The sequence below is a fragment of the Trematomus bernacchii genome, unplaced genomic scaffold, assembly GCF_902827165.1.
Source record: "Trematomus bernacchii unplaced genomic scaffold, fTreBer1.1, whole genome shotgun sequence".
Taxonomy (NCBI): domain Eukaryota; kingdom Metazoa; phylum Chordata; class Actinopteri; order Perciformes; family Nototheniidae; genus Trematomus; species Trematomus bernacchii.
This window is the reverse complement of record NW_022987720.1, coordinates 22779304-22799407: the sequence shown is the minus strand read 5'-3', so window position 1 is coordinate 22799407 and position 20104 is coordinate 22779304. Positions and strand designations below refer to the sequence as shown.

The 20104-nt window shown below is 41.0% G+C and overlaps 1 protein-coding gene across 10 annotated transcripts in view; it reads right to left on the bottom strand.

Moving 5' to 3' along the window:
• The window catches only part of LOC117492942 (interferon-induced protein 44-like), a 57892-nt gene extending 38204 nt beyond the window's left edge, over positions 1–19688 (bottom strand). For 2 of the 10 annotated variants that reach the window (XR_004556906.1, XM_034143371.1), the window contains exons 1-7: positions 13465–13524; positions 12367–12402; positions 12237–12270; positions 11784–11979; positions 11219–11368; positions 10857–11055; positions 10619–10719 (exon numbers count right to left, since the gene is read on the bottom strand). Coding sequence is in view for 2 of the 10 variants with exons in the window: in XM_034143371.1 (XP_033999262.1) it covers positions 10619–10719; positions 10857–11055; positions 11219–11368; positions 11784–11979; positions 12237–12270; positions 12367–12400 (714 nt within the window). In the remaining 8 variants the exon portion in view is untranslated. Of the gene's footprint in view, positions 1–10126; positions 10478–10618; positions 10720–10856; positions 11056–11218; positions 11369–11783; positions 11980–12236; positions 12271–12366; positions 12403–13464; positions 13525–16279; positions 16449–16623; positions 16771–17701; positions 17898–18120; positions 18155–18250; positions 18325–18570; positions 18639–19408; positions 19461–19601 lie in introns of those variants that run through there. The other 8 variants (XR_004556908.1, XR_004556907.1, XR_004556913.1 and 5 more) reach the window with 8 other exon arrangements.
• Positions 19689–20104: the final 416 nt, after the last annotated feature.

Genomic DNA, 20104 nt, shown 5'->3' with positions numbered 1-20104 from the left:
CATGGTAACTATGAAACAGTTACTGGGCTTGTGCAGCCAGGCGATTGGTTCACCACCATCGACCTGAAAGACGCGTACTTTCATGTAGAAATTGCTCCAGAGCACAGAAAGTATCTGCGTTTTGCCTTCCAGGGGATAGCCTACGAGTACAACAGGCTGCCGTTAGGCTATTCCCTATCCCCACGCACATTCAGCAAATGTGTGGCCACAGCGCTTTAACCGCTGCGCGCCCACGGCATGAGAGTTTTCTTTTACCTAGACGACCTCATAGTCATGGCTGGGTCCCGGGAACAGGCAATGTTTTGCACAGCACAATTGATCACACACCTAACCAAATTAGGCTTTGCGATCAATTGGAAAAATAGCACCCCATACCTCACCAACAGGCGTTGTATTTGGGAGTGGTGCTCGATGCAGACGCGCTACGCGCCACCCTGTGAGAGAGCAGACGTGCGTCCCTTCTCCGGGTGATGCACAGGCTGCGACAGGGGGCGACAGTGACAGCTTTAACTGTCATGCAGACTCTGGGTCTCATGGCAGCTGCTCACATTGTGGTCCCGCTGGGGTTACTACATATGCGCCGCCTGCAGAGGTGGTTCTCCAGCCTGCGTTTGGATCCCAAGAGGCACAAACGGCGGCTGGTGACCATCCCCCCCCTCAGTGGAGGGCAACCTCCGGTTTTGGGGGTTCCCGGATCACCTCCGGAGGGGGTCTCCACTGGGACGGGTGACCTCCTACATCACAGTGTTCACGGACATCCAGAACAGGATGGGGAGGGACCTGCCTGAAGAGGGCTATAGGTGGGCGCTGGGCTCTACGGAGTCTCGACACAGCAACCTCCTAGAGCTACGGGCGGTAGTGTTAGTTCTCCGGTATTTCATGCCCCTAATTCAAGGGAGACATGTAATGGTCAGGAGCGACAACAGCACCACAGTGGCTTATATCAACAGGCAGGGCGGAGTCCGCTCCGCCGCCTTGTTGGCCACAGCGGAGAGGCTGTGGTTATGGGCTTCAGAGGTGGTGTTATCTCTGAGAGCCCTCCATATCCCGGGACTGGAGAACAGGGGGGCCGACCTCATGTCGAGGGGCGGCCCCCTGCCAGTGAATGGACGCTTCACCGGAGGTGGTGAAGCAGATCTGGGCCCAGTTCGGGAGAGCGGAAGTGGATCTGTTCGCCAGCCGGCACAACAGCCACTGTGCCCTGTGGTTCTCCATGGCCCTGAGCGACGACCCGCCTTTGGGGGTGGACGCGTTTGCACACGAGCCATGGCCAAGGAAGCTGCTATACGCCTTTCCACCGCTGCTTCTCATTCTCCCTCTCCTGGGGAGAGTGAGGCGAGAACGTCTGGCAGTCATTCTGGTGGCACCGGATCGCGTCGGGGCTCCGTGGTACTCAGAAATGACACAGATGAAGGTGGGCCAGCCCTGGGCGATCCCCCAGTTCTGGGGGGCGATGTCTCGAGAGGCAGGTGCAATCGGGGCGTTACCCACTCTGGGCCGTCCTCTTCAGGCTTGGCTCCTGAGAGGGACAGGCTGAGACAGGGTGGATTGTCTGACAGCATTCAGTCTATCCAGGCAGCTAGAGCAGAATCCACCACAGCCTGTTACAGGCCAAGGTGGCTGAGATTCCAGCATTGGTGTGAGGAGCGGGGAATAGAGCCCCTATCTTGTGAGTTGGGCTCTATTTTATCCTTCTTACAGTTACTGGTGGACAGAGGGCGTGCTCATTCCACAGTGAAAGTGTATGCAGCAGCCATCTCGGCCTGTCATGAGGGATTCAACGGCAGGTCAGCCTTCTCTCATCCACTGATGTTGCGGTTGTTACAGGGGGTCAGGAGGCTGCGCCCGGTAGTGCACGCCTCCGCCCCACAGTGGGACCTGCCGCTGGTGCTCGAGGCTCTGGTCACGGAGCCTTTTGAGCCTCTTGAGCTCTCCTCCCTGAAAGCACTGTCGTGGAAGACAGCGTTGCTACTTGCCTTAACGTCAGCCAAAAGAGTGTCCGTGTTAACCGCTCTGTCGGTGCACCCGAGCTGTTTACTGATTCGGGGTGACCAGAGTGGGGCGACACTCAGACCGAACCCCTCCTTTGTGCCCAAAAGCCTAAGGAGTGCGTTCAGGTCGAGGGCTATTCAGTTGGGGGGTTTTAGTCTTCCACCCCATGGTGGGGCTAGGGAAGCTAAATTACACCTCCTCTGCCCGGTGCGCGCGTTAGCATATTATGTAGAGCGCACAGCTACCCTTAGACGCACTGAACAGCTGTTTGTGTGCTTCGGGGGCGGGGTGACTGGAAAAGCTCTGTCCAAGAAACGCCTGGCAGGCTGGTTTTGCGAAGCCATTGCACACGCCTACAAGCAGGCAGGGAGAGCCTGTCCCATGGGGGTCCGTGCGCACTCCACACGAGCTGTGGCTGCATCAACAGCCTTATTCAGCGGTGTGAGTGTGGAGGATATATGCACGGCGGCGTCTTGGTCAACGCCAGGCCCCTTCATAAAGTTTTATCTCTTGGATATGTCTGGCTCTTTCTCAACGTCTGTGCTTGCTGGGGCAACACAGGACTGGTGAGGAGGGGGGGGGCTGTGGGTCAGTGGGCATCTGACCCCCTCCCCGGGCGTAAATGCGCTTACATTTCTCCGGACCCCTGGAGGGTCGCAGGGTGATGTAATGCGCTCTGGGCCCTTACAGGGCTGAAGGGCTCCCCTCGCCTGCCTGGGGGCAAGAGGGGGAGAGCCCTCCATACTATAGTCCCTACACACTCTGCACAGGGTCAGTGGCTGAGTGGGGGGACATAGGGGGCACTTGCGTTCTCCCCGTGCTCTTTAGAGACTCAGGAGGGAGAGTGCATAGTGAACCCATACAGGGCTGCTGACTTTCCCTGTCTGCCTATGGGCAGACGCACGGGAGTCCTCAGCACTATTTTTGAGCACACTTTTTTGCGAGGCAAGCGCGTCAGGGTGTGCTCTATCGGCCGCAGCCCGGACTTCTCCACGGTTACAACCGAGGGAGAGGTGAGTGAGGCGCAGTGGCTGCTAAAGCCGGTCAGGGACAGTGAGGTGGAACGGTGTGCTGGACGACAGTACGTGCATACATCGGGGCTCCGCCCACTGTACCCATAGAGTCCAGTAGAGGGCGGAGCCTGTGAGAGATATAACGCCGGGTTACGTATTGTAACCCTTGTTATATTAACACAGGCGGAGCCCTCTACCTTGGGGGCACTGTCTGTCCTATACCGCTCGCTGAAGAGTGGTGTAGGATGGTGGTCAGGAGGTGAGGCCTCCTTTTATAGGGAAGTGAGATGCGCATGCATTCAGGTAGGCCCGCCCCGGGGCCGGCTACGTCTATAGAAATCTCAGTAGGTGAATGCTTGCATGATAAGGTAGTACCCATAGAGTCCAGTAAAGGGCTCCGCCTGTGTTAATATAACAAGGGTTACAATACGTAACCCGGCGTTTCTTCCCGCGGGCAGTGAGATTGTTAAACAATTGAACTGCTGAAACAATTTCATAACATTCATCTGCTACTTAGTAATATATATCTACTATCTAATATATATCATTCCAATAACTTGTATATAGACTCGTACTGCACTATTCCACTTTATTTTAGAACTATTTTTCTTTTTGTATTACTTTTACTATCTGTATTATTATGTTGCATTGTTGGAGAAGCCTGTGACCTAAGATTTTCAACGACATAATTACTCTGTAGCTACTGTATGTTAGTTTGACAATAAAGAACCTTGAACCTTGAACCTTTACTTAATTATGAATAATGTTACATCCAGGCCGAAAATTAGGATGAGCGGCAACATTCAAAAATGTTTTTTTCCCTCCCAGAGCTGCCAGCGCAGCACCCCCCCAGATCTGGCGCCCTAGGCGACCGCCTATGTCGCCTATGCCAAAAACCGGCCCTGCACAGGACAAGTGCACAGCAGAACAACATTTCATTGCATCTGGCTCATGAATGTTCAGTGGCGACTGGCCCATAGGGGGTGATAGGGCGCCGCCCTCCCTAAACCACACACACAAGGAAATGGTTTTCCTATACACTGTATGACTGAAGTACTGTGCTGGGGCGATGGAGAAATCGTCCCACGGGGGCAGGTCTCTGTAGCATGTTAGCCAATTGTTGATTCAAGATATGAACGAGATTCATAAAATGTAGCCAATCAGCATCCTCAAAACTTCTTCCGGAGGGGCGATTCTTATATTGCCCCAAGTAAGCAACTGATATAACCAGGATCAGTTTCTGCGCGCACCATTTTAACAACAAAGACAATGACGAACCTACACTTTATGTTTTGGACCAGGGCCTCCATTTCCTCTCTGAGTGTGGACAGTGCATCTGACCAGCCGCAGGAGCCCATCAAGAGACGGAGGACGCTGGGAGCAGGATAACAACAGAGGCTGGCTACAGAGGTAAGTTGTGATCTGTCAGTGTTTGCCCTAGAATATTTTTCAGTGCATGTGGTATGTAGCCAAAATAAAACCTAAACCGACACTGCACACAGGATGGCATATTGCCACAATGGTCGAATGATGCAGCAGGCAGTCTGCAATTGATATATTGGCATTCATATTTTTGTTTACTATTCTTGTAGATTCCAGGTTTATGTCAGAGCAGTCACAAAAAGGATAAGGCATCCTCACATGTAACAGCAAATATGTGGTTTATTTATTGAAATGCCACTGTAAACCTTGTTTTGTTGTGGAAAGCAATAGAGAGTTAAAGTTCAGGAGAAGGAAACATGCTGTGAAGTACGATTAGGAGTAATGGTGTTAAAACCTTAGTAGTCATATACTTGACTTGGAAATAGGTATGTGTTCAGCATCACTTTCACAGCTTTATTGCAATTTTAGATAATGATATATCTTTTACAGGTATGTGATACTATCCTGATGCACGCCAAGGAGCGGTTCTCCTTCACCCAGCACCTCATCAGCGCAACACTGTTGCATGGAGAGTTGTTCCAACAACACAGTGTGAAGTTCCCTGATGTAGCACTTGAAACGTGCAGGTGTACCCCATGTTGAACAAGGCCAAGCTCAAAACTGAACTGTCCCTCATCTATGATAACAGCGAGTTCAAGGCTTGCAGTGGTGCAGTGTCTCTGTACCAGTTTTTCATGGAGAACAACCTTCAGAGCACTTTCACAGAGACTGTCAGTCTTCTCAAGATCCTCATCACCACACCCATGACAACAGCTGAATCTGAGAGGTGCTTCTTGGAAGAGGAGCAAGACCTTCCTGAGAAACACCATGTCAAAGGTTCGCCTCAATGCTCTGGCTATGCTCTCCATGGAGAAGAAATTTGTCAGCGACATTCCTGACTTTAATAAGAAGGTCATTGAGAGGTTTGCCACCCAGAAGGAGAGAAGAGCAAAATTCCTCTACAAATAAACTGTCAAAAATACATCCACGTTTTCTCACCACAGTATTGCTAATGCCATTGTTTTTAAGGTTTTGTACATATAGTCCTCAGTCTCAAATGCTTAAATTGTTTATGGAGGCATTCAAATTTAAGACTGGTAAATTAACACTGAAAACTCCTGTTTTTTTTGCATTAAGTCATACTGGGATGTTTGCTGAAATTGATTGCATGTGGCACAGCCCTATCTAGTAAAAAACTGCTCTCAACTGACAGGAAAAGTCTGTTTTATATGATAACAGCTGCTCACTTTCACTTTCATGTTCAGTTATAGCACACCATGTGACTTAAAGGAATTGCCTTTATGATGTACAACTTAAAGGTCCCCTATTATACTGTTTTTCATCAATATATTATAGGTCTCAGATATATACAAAACATGTCTCTGAAGTATTTGGCTCGAAATACCAAACAGATCATGCATTGTAGCGTCCCATAAACTCCTCTGTTTCAGCTCTGTTTCAAAAGTGCTGATTCTCTGTCTGTTACTTTAGATCAGGGGTCTACAACCCGTTGCTCTGGAGCCGCATGCGGCTCTTTAAGCCCTCTGCTCCTTTACGTATCGAGGAACAACACGGAAGAGGTAGACAGCTGACGATCTTCAGTCATAATTCAATCAGTTAACTCTTTTTAGGGTGCAGCTATATGTTTTATTTATTTTAAAGTGGGCCCATTTTATTTATTTTTATTTTCTGCAAATGTGCAGAGGACTCCCCAAGTGCTGTGTTTAATTAATTTTAAAGTAGGCCTGTGTATTTTTTTTTTATTCTCCTTATACATGTAAGAGTTATTTGTTTATTATTAGAGGTAAACCGTTTTCTATAATGTAATAAATAATAAATGCAAAAAAACTGTAGTTTTTGTCGATACAACATATACAACTTTATAAGCTATCCAGCTATCGAATATGTTTTGCGGCTCCAGACAAAAACAATTGGTGGAAAAGGGGGCAAAATTGCTCTTTTGGTCAAAAAGGTTGCAGACCCCTGCTTTAGATGAAAATAAGGAGCCACTCCCAACGCCGCTCTGCAAGATATTTGGTTAAAAAGAACACAATGGTGCTCTAGGAGGAGATTCAGGTGATAAGGTGGGCGGGGGTTACCTTGGTTGGTGATTGGCTTATGGTTACACAAGCCAAAAAATCGTTATAACATCATAAAGTGGCCAAAATCTGATCGGCTCATTTTCAGACAGGTTTTTATATAAATGGATCAGGACAAAAAGTGAGCGAATGCTTTTTACTGAAACGTTCAGAATCTCTTTACACAGAGGGGACATCTGTTGATGTAGAAAAGACGTGAAAAAGTGGGTTTTGTGACTTTAGAACTTAAACACACTTTCTCATGAGTTTACCTCAGAATACTATTGAAATACAAAAACATGGTTTGAATGTGAAGTGTGTCCAGTATAGCTGTTTGATTCTGGTTTGGTGGTATCTACAGTTTCCTTTAGATCACGTGATTTAAAAGGATCAGGGGAGAAGGGAGGGGTGGGCTTGCAGGGCTGCAGCCACGGATGTTTTCTCAACAGCCCGGTTCTATTTTTGGCATTGCACTCAGTCATTCTGTGTTATGTGATGTAGTACTACTCTTAACCTCGAGAGGCAGCAGCAGTATGGAAACAAATACAAATAATGTATATGTAGCAATAAATCAAAATTAAATTAGAATGTTTTTTATTAAGATAAGCAACTGTTTGAAATGTTATTTAAGTAATATTACAGACTAAACATCATTCATGGAATGTATCTTGTCAATGAAGTTATATTTTAGGAGGAAAAGTATGAGTGGAGCTATAATTTAAGATATTTTATTGCCACAGAATATCATGGCAGGGGAGTTTTGTTGAAGCTGAGCTGGTGCATTCAGTAAAGATACTGCTGTTAAATGTGAAATGACACGATAAAAGCTTTGGATAAAAGCATCAGCTGAATGAAATGTAATCTCAAGTACATCCTTTCAAACAGAACATTTTATTGAACATTCAACATTGCAAATGAAATGTGAAAAAATATTAAAATATATAAATTATATATAATAAATAAAACAAATTAATTAAATTATAATAAATTAATTAAATCACACACAACCAAAACAATAAATTAAATATGTATTGGTCTCAGAGCCCAATATGATCAGTCCACCAGGATCAAAATTAAAACTAAATATTGTTCCAGGCTAACCAATGAGCACCTGCATGTGTGTATGAGAATGGCCCTGACACCATTTCAGCCCAGATTTAGACTCCTGGCAGGACAAGCTCGAGCTCAATTCTCGCACTGAACAAAACAAAGTGAGTGAGGGACTGCGATATAAGAGGGAAAGAAAGAGAAACTTTAAAACTGTTCAATTGTTATGATGTGTAAAGACTGATATGTTCTATAATCGTCTGAAACTGTTAAGTCATGATGTGAAACGGTTAATAAAGAAAAAGGAAAACTCAAGCTGCTGCTACACTTTATTTTATTTATCTAAAATTAAGCACTTTTAAGATGCACATATTTTCAAAAGCTGTTTTGTTTATTTTCTCTATTTTATTTTTAAATGCAGCCAGAGAGGAACATTACACATACATATCCACAGTATTTTAGTGTATATCTGTATAGTTCAATGTTAATTGACAATAAATATTGTTGTTTTTGAATTGTACTTTCTTTATTTGATTGGCAGTCAGTTGTTGATTACATGCAGACGTTGATAAAGCTACAGGCTACTTCAATATATATCACACTAATTCATAAAGCAAGTTAAACATTTTGATGTTCCGGACCTTTGCATGGGGAGTTTTCTCTAATGGCGCGTTTCCACTACACGGCCTCGCTCTGCCCCGCTCGGTATGGCTAGGCCTCGTTAGGACTGGCTCACTTTATGGCGCATTTCCATTACAGTTTAGGAACTGGGGTAGTATCTATAGTAACGCAGTGTAGGCGGAGCCGTGACGTCATCTTCAATGAGAACCCCAGAAAAACAACACAGCCGTTAGCTGTTAGCACTCAGAGCTCACAGCTCCTCATATATGTTCAGAAACTAGACAAAAGTTAAACAAGTACAAACCACAGACTGCCTGTGTCATGGCGAATACAGTCGCTGCTTTATTTATGTCTGTATAGGCCGTTGTTGTGAGTGTGGACGGTCGGAGCATATACTGCGTTAGCTTAGCCAATCTCCATTTAGAAAACACGCATTTTAAAAGGTTTTTCGCCTGCCGTCTGTCTGCAGACTTGACAAAGCATTAATTCATGGTTTTTACTAACCGGTATCAGTATGTTGTTACTTCGGCATCATTTTGAAACGTGTATTACAATTAAATCACGGTCAAATATGTCCATCTTGTTGTAGTTGTAGCCCCCTTGCCAGCGATGCTCTCTCTAGTTTAGCATACTCAGCCCGACTCAGCCTCGTTGTCTCTGGCCCTAGACCCACGATTTTATGAGGCCAGAAAAACTGTGAATTAGGACCCGCCGGCCGGTACTAGGCCAAGTGGAAACGCAACCAAAGACGGGCCGCTGACGTCACAGCCCTCTTAAACCGTGCTCCGCGCTGTAGTGGAAACGCGCCATAACTGGACCTCGTTGAATTTTAGTTGAATACCCCTGATTTAGGCCATAGCGTTAGAAGCAAAACAGCAGAGACCACCCAAAAATGTTTTGCTGCGTGTCAACAACCCAAATAAATGTGCTGCCTTGACTATCCTTTACATTCATATAAAGTTTGAATACATATGTTTCAACCTTACTTTTTCAGCAATGAGGATTTACACCAAATGACTACAGTACACACTAAGTCACAATTGAATGTGTGAATGCATTTATTGCTCAAAATATTATTGGTGAGAATCAAATGTTTGTAGATCAACAGCTTCATCTTCATCTTTACAGAAATCAAAGCATTAAAATGTAACCATCCTAGAATAGGCACACTGTATAAAACAGGCATTTGCCGTCACACAACAGTCGGCCGTTCACGGAAACAACCGATTATGAACGAGAAATGATATCATGAAAATTACGGTTCAAAACGTATGTGGTAAGTTGCCAAAGTGCTTTGTTTTGAACGTTCATCAGTCAACATTTCACAGTCTTTACTAAATCAAATCAAATCAGGTTTTATTTATATAGCACATTTAAAAGCGATTTTTGGTCGAGCCAAAGTGCTGTACATGTAATAAAAACACATTACTACAATCACAATAAACGACAATAAATTACAACAGATATATATAAAAATCAAAATTAAAATAAAAACACAAGGAAAAGTCAGGAGTCGTGCTCCGCTCTAACTAGAAAGCCAGAGAGAAGAAGTGTGTTTTTAGTGTAGATTTAAAAACTCCCTAGGGTCTGGGCCGACCTCACATGGAGGGGCAGAGTGTTCCAGAGCCTAGGGCCAGCTGCTGCGAAGGCTCGGTGCCCTCGGGTTTTAAGCCTGGTCTTGGGCACTACCAGCAGCAGCTGGTCAGCAGACCTTAAAGCTCTGGCTGGGGTGTAGCGCTCGAGGAGTTCAGCTATATAGGCCGGAGCCAGCCCATTTAGTGCTTTAAAAACAAGCTGCTTTACTGAGCTGTGTGGGGTTTGTTCAACTTTTAAAAAAATGTTTGAATGGTGATATACACAGTGATACCGCAGTCTCTTCTCCTAAGTCCTTTTGAATTCTCCTATCCACTATCCCTTAACCCCGTGACGTTTCACTCAGAGGTCAAGGAATAGACAATAGGGTTAGAACTTAGGAGCTGATTTTTGGACTATTCGACCGCAACCCTGGCCTCAGGTGTCCTCAATCAGCGCTGACACAAACAGAGGGAGAACATTAAAGGGCCATACACACACCACAGGAGACAGTAAAGCAGGGGTCGTCACAGTTGTTATAAAAACAAGACCTGCCTCAGCAGTATAGTTTTACAGGTCGTTGACAAAGTCTTCTCCAGATTCAATCATCCGTCTCAGTGCGCTCAGTATCAGTGTATCAGTGTCATCATTTATCTCAAGCTCTGAGTTGTAGTTCTTCACAGGAAATATGCAGTTTAGTGGAAATCCCATCCTGCCACTCAACACCTCAATCTACATTTAAGAATATGACAATTAAGAAATGAAAGTGCTGATCCAAGGAGATTTTGCTGTTCAAATATAACAGTGTGAAACAAAATGATATTCCAACTTGAATTACAGTTGTCTAAAACTAAATTACCAATAGAAACGTACCTTGTTCTTCAGGTACTTGCTCTTATACACGTTCTGTATATCCTCGCCGACCTCTGGACAGGCTTCATCAATTTTGGTGAGAATAGCAATTTCGGGAATCCCTGCCAATACAGAGCAAAATCATTCAAAAATAATCTTAGTCAGGTTCTTTTATTTTATTAGAATTATAATATATTAAACTTAATTATAAAATACGATATATATAATTGAATTTGTTATTTGAATATCCAACCCTTACCCATATCACTGGCTGCAAGTCTGACTTCCCTCAACTTTGTCTCGAAATCCTCAGTCAGTAACTGTGATGGGTTATTATCATCCTTCAATCCTGCTGTGTTGCCAGGGATGACGCAAACCAGAACATGAACTTTGTCACTTAGAGAGGGGTCTCTGTTGTAGTGTTGGTTATCTTCAGAGATGACAGAGATAGGATTGAACTGGAAAACAAAGTTAATAAAAAAATTACATTTGCATGCACAAATCCAATAGTTTCTATTGGAGCCTCGTTAGTTTTCCATATTTCACATTTCATACATTCCATCCATAATATTGATAGTAGAAAATGACCACAATGTGGAATTGTGTTGTACCAAGTTGTACCTTGTAACCATTTTTCACGTGTCCCTTCATGGCCAGTTTGATGTCTTCCACACAAACTCCTGTACTTGCATCCTTCTCGAGGCCCATGATGTCATTGAAGACAAAAGGGTATTGTGTCCCTGGTACTTTTGGGATTTTGTACTCTCTGTACTGTAAGACAAAACAAATGCAGTTATGGTTAACCTAACGTTTAAAACATAACATCATTTCACAAAACAGAAAATATTTATTAAAAAACCCACAAATCAACATAAAAAACAAAAAAAACATAAAATCAAATACCACATTTAAAAAATCCAAACTACAATTAAAAAATTGAATATTGTAACGCAAAACATTTTTTTGGGGGGCGGGGCCAGATTATCCTGTTTATTTGACAATTAACCTCTTGGTAGGGGGGAGATAAAAAGAAGACATGTGTTAACGGACCACAAGCCAGATTCAAACTTGCATCGACCTCAGGGACTGAGCCTCAGAACATGGGGCACCAGCTCTAACCACTGAGCCAGAGAAAAATATGTTCTGTGGTTTTTAATTGTTGTGAACTGCTTTCAGGGATTCTTACTTTTTTGGTGAAAGTCCCGTGGAAGAGTGCATCTGCAGCAGCTCGATTAGTTATTTTCCCTCGTAAAACACTGTCGACAGCGTTGATGAAGCTGGACTTGCCAGCACCAGCAGGTCCATAAAGCATGAATCTGAGCTGGACATCCTCTTTAAAAGGCTGGTAATCCTTCACAATCTGTAAATCTCTCGCTTTGTTTCTGTTCAATGGAAAAACATTAGACTTTAGTTTAGATCAAATTATTATCAGTTTTGCATAATGGTGTCACTGAGACCCAAGAGAAGAAACCATCATGTTTCTAAGAAGTGACAATACATAGAAAAGATTACATAACAAATGTGAGTCTCAACGTCTCAACAAAGGAGTGTGCAGGTTCCTTGTTGTGCTTTTAAAAAGTGTTATTTGAATAAAAGCCACTAAACACCAGAGACACCAAACACTGAAAAATGAACTCACCCCCAAGGACCGTTCCTCCATTCTTGAGGCAGAACTGAAAAGTAAAGTGAACATTTGCAGTAAAACATTAGTCCCATTTTGATTGATTTAATCTATTAGGCAATGTTTAGAAAAATGTTGAGTTACTTACCTTTTGGCGAAGGTCTAGATTGGAAGTTTCCCATGGCTTCAACAAAAAATTGTTGTAAAAACATTATCAATACAACATTTGAGATCAAATATTTCACAACATTCATCATGTAGAGTAAAGTATTATTATAATGATGTATAATATTATAAATCCCTTAGTTTTGCAACTTCTCATACTGACTCAAATGTGCTGCACAGGAAAACTTTGATCATTTATGAATATCTTAAAGTCTGTTTAATTGTTACTTCAGAAAATATATAACAAATAAAGTTTGTTCAATTTAAAAAGTACAAAGGTAAAATGACTAAAAACTGTAAAAATAAATTACTTTCACTTGATCAAAAGCTAAATTGTCCCACTCAATAAATACTGACAGTACTTGGTTATGAGTTTACAGCATATACTTGATAAGCGTACTACTGCCATAGTGACAGTTTTGTGCTATCTTAAACCCTTTAAATAAGTCTATGCAGTTTTAAAATAGACTTGAAATATTTAGTTTATCTACAATTTCAGTGAAACTGAGTAAGTCTGTTAAGTTTACTGCACCTTACGTTTAACAGACATTGAAGGTAAAATAAATGATTTCACTTATCCCCTTTCTTTTATTTAAAGAATAAAGGAGAGTGTGAATGCTCTTCTCTTTGAGTGCAGTCAGGAACAAATACCCTATAATGCATTCTTTGCCTTATGATCAGACTATATTCAAACCAAGACCCGAACATCTAAGTGAATCACTAAGCAGCAATCTAAAATGACTTATTTTGTATTTATCCAGAGAATTATATACTTCACAGTATGTTTCATTTACTCTTGCTCACTACAAACAAGCAGCTTTTTGGAAAATTCAGTTTTTGTACAAGTTATAAAGAGATTAAACGAAACCAAATAAATAAACTCACAGAGCTAGAAAAATATAGGTTAATATACATTTCTTTTTTTTCTAAGTGCAGCTCTACAAAACATTATAAGTTTGCGATAAAACTAATGTTAACATACATACAGTAATTATCTCTATAACTGTACTACACAAAAAGGATAACTATAATCAAAATGATGATAGCATAACAAGAATTGGGAAATAATATAAATCCTCACCTTCAGTTATGTGCCTCTCTCCCAAGTGCCTTTCAACTCAACAGGTAAAGTCTGTTTTATATAATAACAGTTGCTCACTTTCACTTTCATGTTCAGTTATAGCACACCATGTGACTTAAAAGAATTACCTTTATAGATGTACAATTTTATATTTCCTGACCTCTTGAAGTAAAGTTGATTTATCTTTAGTGATTCACAAATGACTATATTACACTTTATTTTTTTTTTTAAGTTTCCTTTTCACTAATTTGGCAATATCATTTGACCACAGTTTCTTGGGGAAAAATAAAAAGCAATGAAAAGTTGTTCATATTCACAAGTTGACGTTCCTAAACTTGTGAATGTAGAGACATAGTTGCCTTAACTTGTCAGTTGTTGAATCCTGCTCGGTTTTATTTGCATTGTAGTGTTTTGTGTGAGGACCTGCAGCTTGATATGCTTTAATATCCTTTCGGTTTTTGTCTTTTGTTTTGAAAGAATGGAGCCTTAGTTGGAATTTAGCAGAGGTAGGGAGGAAGCTGTGAAAACGATCATAACACTCCCCTGCCTAGATGAGCTTCTCTGCAAACCTGTTTCCCTCTTATTTTTCAATGTAAGATCCACATTTTAGGATTTAAGTGAAGGCCAGAGAGATGAAGTAAGTTTTAAGTGTTGATTTAAAAACCCCTAGGGTCTGGGCCGACCTCACATGGAGGGGCAAAATGTTCCAGAGCCTGGGGCCCTCTGCTGCGAATGCTCGGTGCCCTCGGGTTTTAAGCCTGGTCTTAGGCACTATCAACAGCAACTGGTCAGCAGACCTTAAAGCTCTTGTTGGGGTGTAGCGCTGGAGGAGTTCGGCTATATAGGCCGGAGCCAGCCCATTTAGGGCTTTGAAAACAAATAAAAGGAGTTTAAAATCTATTCTGAACCGAACTGGAAGCCAGTGCAGTGAGGCCAGAATTGGGGTGATGTGGTCACGCTTTTTATGGCCAGTGAGAAGACGTGCAGCTGCGTTCTGAAATAGCTGCAGGCGTCTAATTGAGGCCTGGTCCATACCCACGTACAGAGCGTTGCAGTAATCCAGTCTCGAGGTAACAAAGGCGTTTATAACCCTTTCTAGGTCTTTAAAAGATAAATACGACTTGGTTTTAGCTAATAGTCGTATTTAAAAAAAGCAGGATTTGACTACGGTGCTGACCTGCTCATCAAATTTAAAAGCGCTATTAAAGGTCAGTCCAAGGTTCATGACAGAGGGGAGGTGGTGCTGTGGTGTTTTACCGCTCAGTGCTTCACTAATAAGAGTAAATACCGAGGCTGTTAATATTAGGAGTTATTAGAGGATTAGAGTTAGGTGTCCGGTGGTGGATATCACAGTCCTCATTTTCTTTAATATGTTAGATTGTCTCTTCTTGTTTAAGGCCTTCCTCTTTTAATTTACTTAAATGTAGTTTTAATTATATGTTATATTCACACTTGTATATACTATATAGGGTTGGTGTTATATATGAATTATTTTATATTGTATAGATTGTGTAAAGGAGTTACAGACTTAAGAATGCATTACAACGCTTTTCACATTTGTTTAGAGAAAATACTTTGGTTTCATGTCATATCAAGTTATTATTTTGTAGCACCCAAGACTCAAATCAGACCCCTGTACTCTGACCCTTTATATACTGTAGCTTCGATCTGCATCCTCCTTGACATACAACTCAAATTGCACTCAAATTGCGCTCTCTGGTGGACAGATGTGAAATTATACTTGAAAGTAATGTGTGGAATAGAAAGAAAGTTCATAAAAAAGGACAAATAGCAAATTCCAATATTTTTGCGATTTATTGTGTTTCTACCTGAACCTAGTAGTAAAATGTTAAATATAAATCTCGTCCAACATTGAATAGGAAAATATATTTTAATCAGTGACTGGTACAGCTTATGTAATCACAAGTCTAAACGTAAAGCTTTACTTTAGAACCACATTTTGTCTTTTGACCTGTTAATGTTCAGATTATTGATTAGCTGCAGATGGCAAGATAAAATAGCTCTTGAATCAAAAAAGCAAAACTAACAACATTACAATGCAAATATAAAGCATTTTCATATTTACTCATTACAGATACCATCATTTATAGTATAGATACTGTATGGTGCATTACAGGCTGCAAAGGAAAACCTAAAAGCTACATTGCCCACTTCATGTAATTATCATTCTTGTTCCCAGGACCTTTTTACATGTTGTTATAAAAACAAGACCTGCCTCAGCAGAATGTAGTTTTACAGGTCGTTGACAAAGTCTTCTCCAGATTTAATCATCCGTCTCAGTGCGCTCAGTATCAGTGTATCAGTGTTATCACTTGTCTCGTGCTCTGAGTTGTAGTTCTTCACAGGAAAGATGCAGCTTGTTGGGAAACCCAGCACGCCACTCACCTCCTCAATCTACATTTAAGAATTTGACATTTAAGAAATGAAAGTGGTGATCCAAGGAGATGTTGCTGTTACAATATTACAGTGTAAAACAAAATGATATTCCAACCTTAATTACAGCTCTCTACAAACTGAATTACAGATAGAAACATACCTTGTTCTTCAGGTACTTGCTCTTATACACGTTCTGTATATCCCTGCCGACCTCTGGACAGGCTTCATCAATTTTGGTGAGAATAGCAATTTCAGGAATGTCTGCCAATACAGAGCAGAATCAAAATCAGTTTAAAATAATGTTGGTACAGTTATTTTATTGCATTATTATATTTTTTCTTATTATATACAAATAGAATATATATATGATTTATGTCAGATTTAATGTTTTGCATTATTGTAAAAGCCTAACCCTTACCCATGTCCCTGGCTGCAAGTCTGACTTCCCTCAACTTTTTCACAGAATCATGCTGCAATCCTGCTATGCTGCCAGGGAGGATGCAAACCAGAACATGAACTCTGTCATTTAGAGAGGGGTCTCTGTTGTAGTATTGATCATTCTCAGACAAGGAAGAGCGAGGATTGAACTGAAAAACAATGTTAAATGGAATCAAAAAATAACATTAGAAATCAGAAATACAATAGTTTCTATTGGAACCTTGTTAGTTTTCCATATTTCATGTGCAAACTATTTATCATGCAGTGGGATTGTGTTCCTCAAATATATGCAACAGAGATAAGGTTTAAAGAATTCAGTTGTACCTTGTAACCATCCTTCACGTGTCCCTTCATGGCCAGTTTGATGTCTTCCAGACAAACTCCTTCATCCTTCTCGAGGCCCATGATGTCATTGAAGACAAAAGGGTAATGTGTCCCTGGTCCTCCTTTTTGGATTTTGTAGGCTTTGTACTGTAAGATAAGAAAGTCCCGTTACCATAATGACATGGTAGTTAGGTTGCCTTGAAGGTCAAAACATTACACAATTTCATAATAGATAGATAGATAGATAGATAGAATCATAATGACATGGTAGTTAGGTTGCCTTGAAGGTCAAAACATTACATAATTTATAGATAGATAGATAGATAGAATCGGAGGGATGAAACCCTCTTTAATTGTCACACATGCAGAGCACACAGCACACAGTGACATTTGGCCTCTGCATTTAACCCATCCTAGTATCAGGAGTCTAGTACTAAGAGCAGTGGGCAGCTATTGTACAGCGCCCAGGGAGCAATGGGAGTGGGGGGGAAGGGGGTTGTCCGGTGCCTTGCTCAAGGGCACCACGGCAGGGCCCAGGAGGTGAACTGGGAACTCTCCAAGTAGCAGTCCACACTACATATTTAGGTCTGTTCGGGGACTTGAACCAGCGACCCTACGGCTCACAGTCCAAGCCCCTACTGACTGAGCCACTGCCGGACGCAACAATAACAACAACATTTTTTGAATCAATATCTTTTTTTTAACAAAGTACATTTTTACAAAACAAAACAATGTGAAACAACTTTTTTTTAAATATTTTTGTTGGGCCAGACAGCATTTTATTTGAGAATGAAAGTGTTGATAGGGGGGGATAGAGTGATGACACGTGTTAACAGACCACAAGCCTCAGAGCATGGGGCACCAGCTCTAACCACTGAGCCAGAGAAATAAATACTTCATGTTTTTTAATTGTTGTTGTGTCTTGTGAAAGGTTTTTATGTTTGGACTTTCAGGGCCATCATAGCAGTGTGTCTCCTGCTTAAAAGTAAAGTAAAATAATATAATAGATACAAGAGTTGTTACATTTCAAGTGTTACAATGTAAGACATTCATGATAACACTGAAAAGGGATTCTTACTTTTGTGGTGTAGCTCTTGCCACCGATCACATCTGTTTTAGCTCGATCAGTTATTTCGCCTCGTAAAGCACTTTCCACAGAGTTGATGAAGCTGGACTTGCCAGCACCAACAGATCCATAAAGCATAAATCTGAGCTGGACATTATCTTTAAAAGGCTGGTATTCCTTCACAATCTGCAAGTCTCCTGCTTGTTTTCTGTTCAATGGAAAAGAAAATCAGTTTTGCACAATGGTGTCACTGAGACCCAAGAAAAAAACACATCATGTTTCTAAGAAGTGACAACAAATAGAAACATTTGCATAACAAAGGTGGGTCTCAACAAAGGAGTGTGCAGGTTCATTGTTGTGCTTTTAAAAATTGTTATTTGAATAAAAGCCACTAAACACCAGAGACACCACACACTGAAAAATGAACTCACCCCCAAGGAACGTTCCTCCATTCTTGAGGCAGAACTGAAAAGTAAAGTGAACATTTGCAGTAAAACATTAGTCCCATTTTGATTGATTTGATCTATTAGGCAATGTTTAGAAAAATGTTGAGTTACTTACCTTTTGGAGAAGGTGGGGGAGGATCGCCCAGAAAAATAGATTTTAACCAATTCCATAAGCCTGCACAGGAAAACCTTTCATAATTTATTAATATATTAAAGTCTGTTGAATTGTTACTTCAGCAAATATACAACAAATAAAGTTCATTCAATTTGAAAAGTACAAAGGTAAAATAACTAAAAACTGTAAAAAATTACTTTCACTTGATCAAAATTAAAATTGTCCCGCACAACAAATCCACACATGACTTGCTTATGAGTTTACACTATATACTTGTATACCTCTATTAGGCAATGTTTGAAACATTTTGAGTTACTTACCCATTTTAGAAGTCAGCAGACGAGGTGAGGGGAATTCGATTGGTCGTTTCCTATGGCTTTAACAAAAGCTTGTTGTAAAAACATTATCAATACAACATTTGAGATCAAATATTTCACAACATTTATCATGTATAGTAAGTAGTTATTATTACAATGTTGTATAATACTATAAATCCCTTTGTTTGGCAACTTCTCATACTGACTCAAATGTGCTGCATAGGAAAATCTTAAAGTCCGTTTGATTGTTACTTCAGAAAATATACAACAAATAAATGTTGTTCAAGTTAAAAAGTACAAAGGTAAAATAACTAAAAACTGTAAACATTTTTCACTTTCACTTGATCAAAAGCTAAATTGTCCCACTCAATAAATACTCACAGTACTTGCTTATGAGTTTACAGTATATACTTGATAAGCGTACTACTGCCATAGGGACAGTTTTGTGTTATATTAAACCCTTTAAATACCTATCTAGTTTTAAAATATACTTGAAATATTTAGTTTATCTTCAATTTCAGTGAAAATGTATAAGTCTGTTCATGTTTACTGCACCTTACATTTAACAGACATCAAAGGTAAAATAAATGATTTAACTTATCCCCAAACATGTTAATGCTGTTCTCTTTGAGTGCAGTCATTGCAAAAAGACCCTATACGGTTCTTTTCAGGTTATAGGCAATCAGGTGGATTCAAATAAATTGCCTCTTATCAATATATGATTGTTTAAATATTGCATTGGTTAGACTGCATTTCCTTGATTGTTTTCTTCCACCCTTAGGAAATAATCAAACATTTATATAACTTATATTATATTAAAAAATATAATAAAACTTCTTACCTCGGCTGAAATGTCCGTGAAAATAAGTGGTGAGGTTTACCTCAAGTAATGACTGAAATAAAAGAAAATGCTTTTTTCAAGTTTCTTTTTCAGTCCTTTGGCAATAGAATGTGACCAAAGTTTCTTGGGGAAAAATAAGAAGCGGCTAAAATTAGTTCATAATCACTAATCACTTATTTAGAGACATAGTTACCTTAACGTGTCAGTAGTTGTTGAATCCTGTTTGGTGTTATCTACATTGAAGTGTTTTGGGTGCGGACCTGCAGCTACAAACCTTGTAACATCCTTTCGGTTTTGTTTTTTGTCCTTTCTTTAGAAAGAATTTGCACCTGACGCAGGGCGGGTGTGTCACACATTGAATTGAAAATAACACATCCTTTCGAAAGCAGATGGAAAAACCCTCCACATTGCCCCAGTTCAAACGTTTTAGCAGTTTTGGATCAGCCATGGATCCAATAGAAAATTAGAAAGATGCTGAGGTGACTTTTTTTGAGCAGATGTCTATTTTGGTTTCTCCGAGAGGAAAGTGCTGTACTATGAGGCACAATGCCTATCTGTACTCTGCTATTGCATTTTCTTTCCATCACCTATCACACCCAATGACTAAGCCTGGAAAATATGTCACGAGTGAGTTTCCTGCAGGTAGACAGAGGGTCAAGTGATGGTAAGTTGTCCTCTGCCAACCATCCAACACTG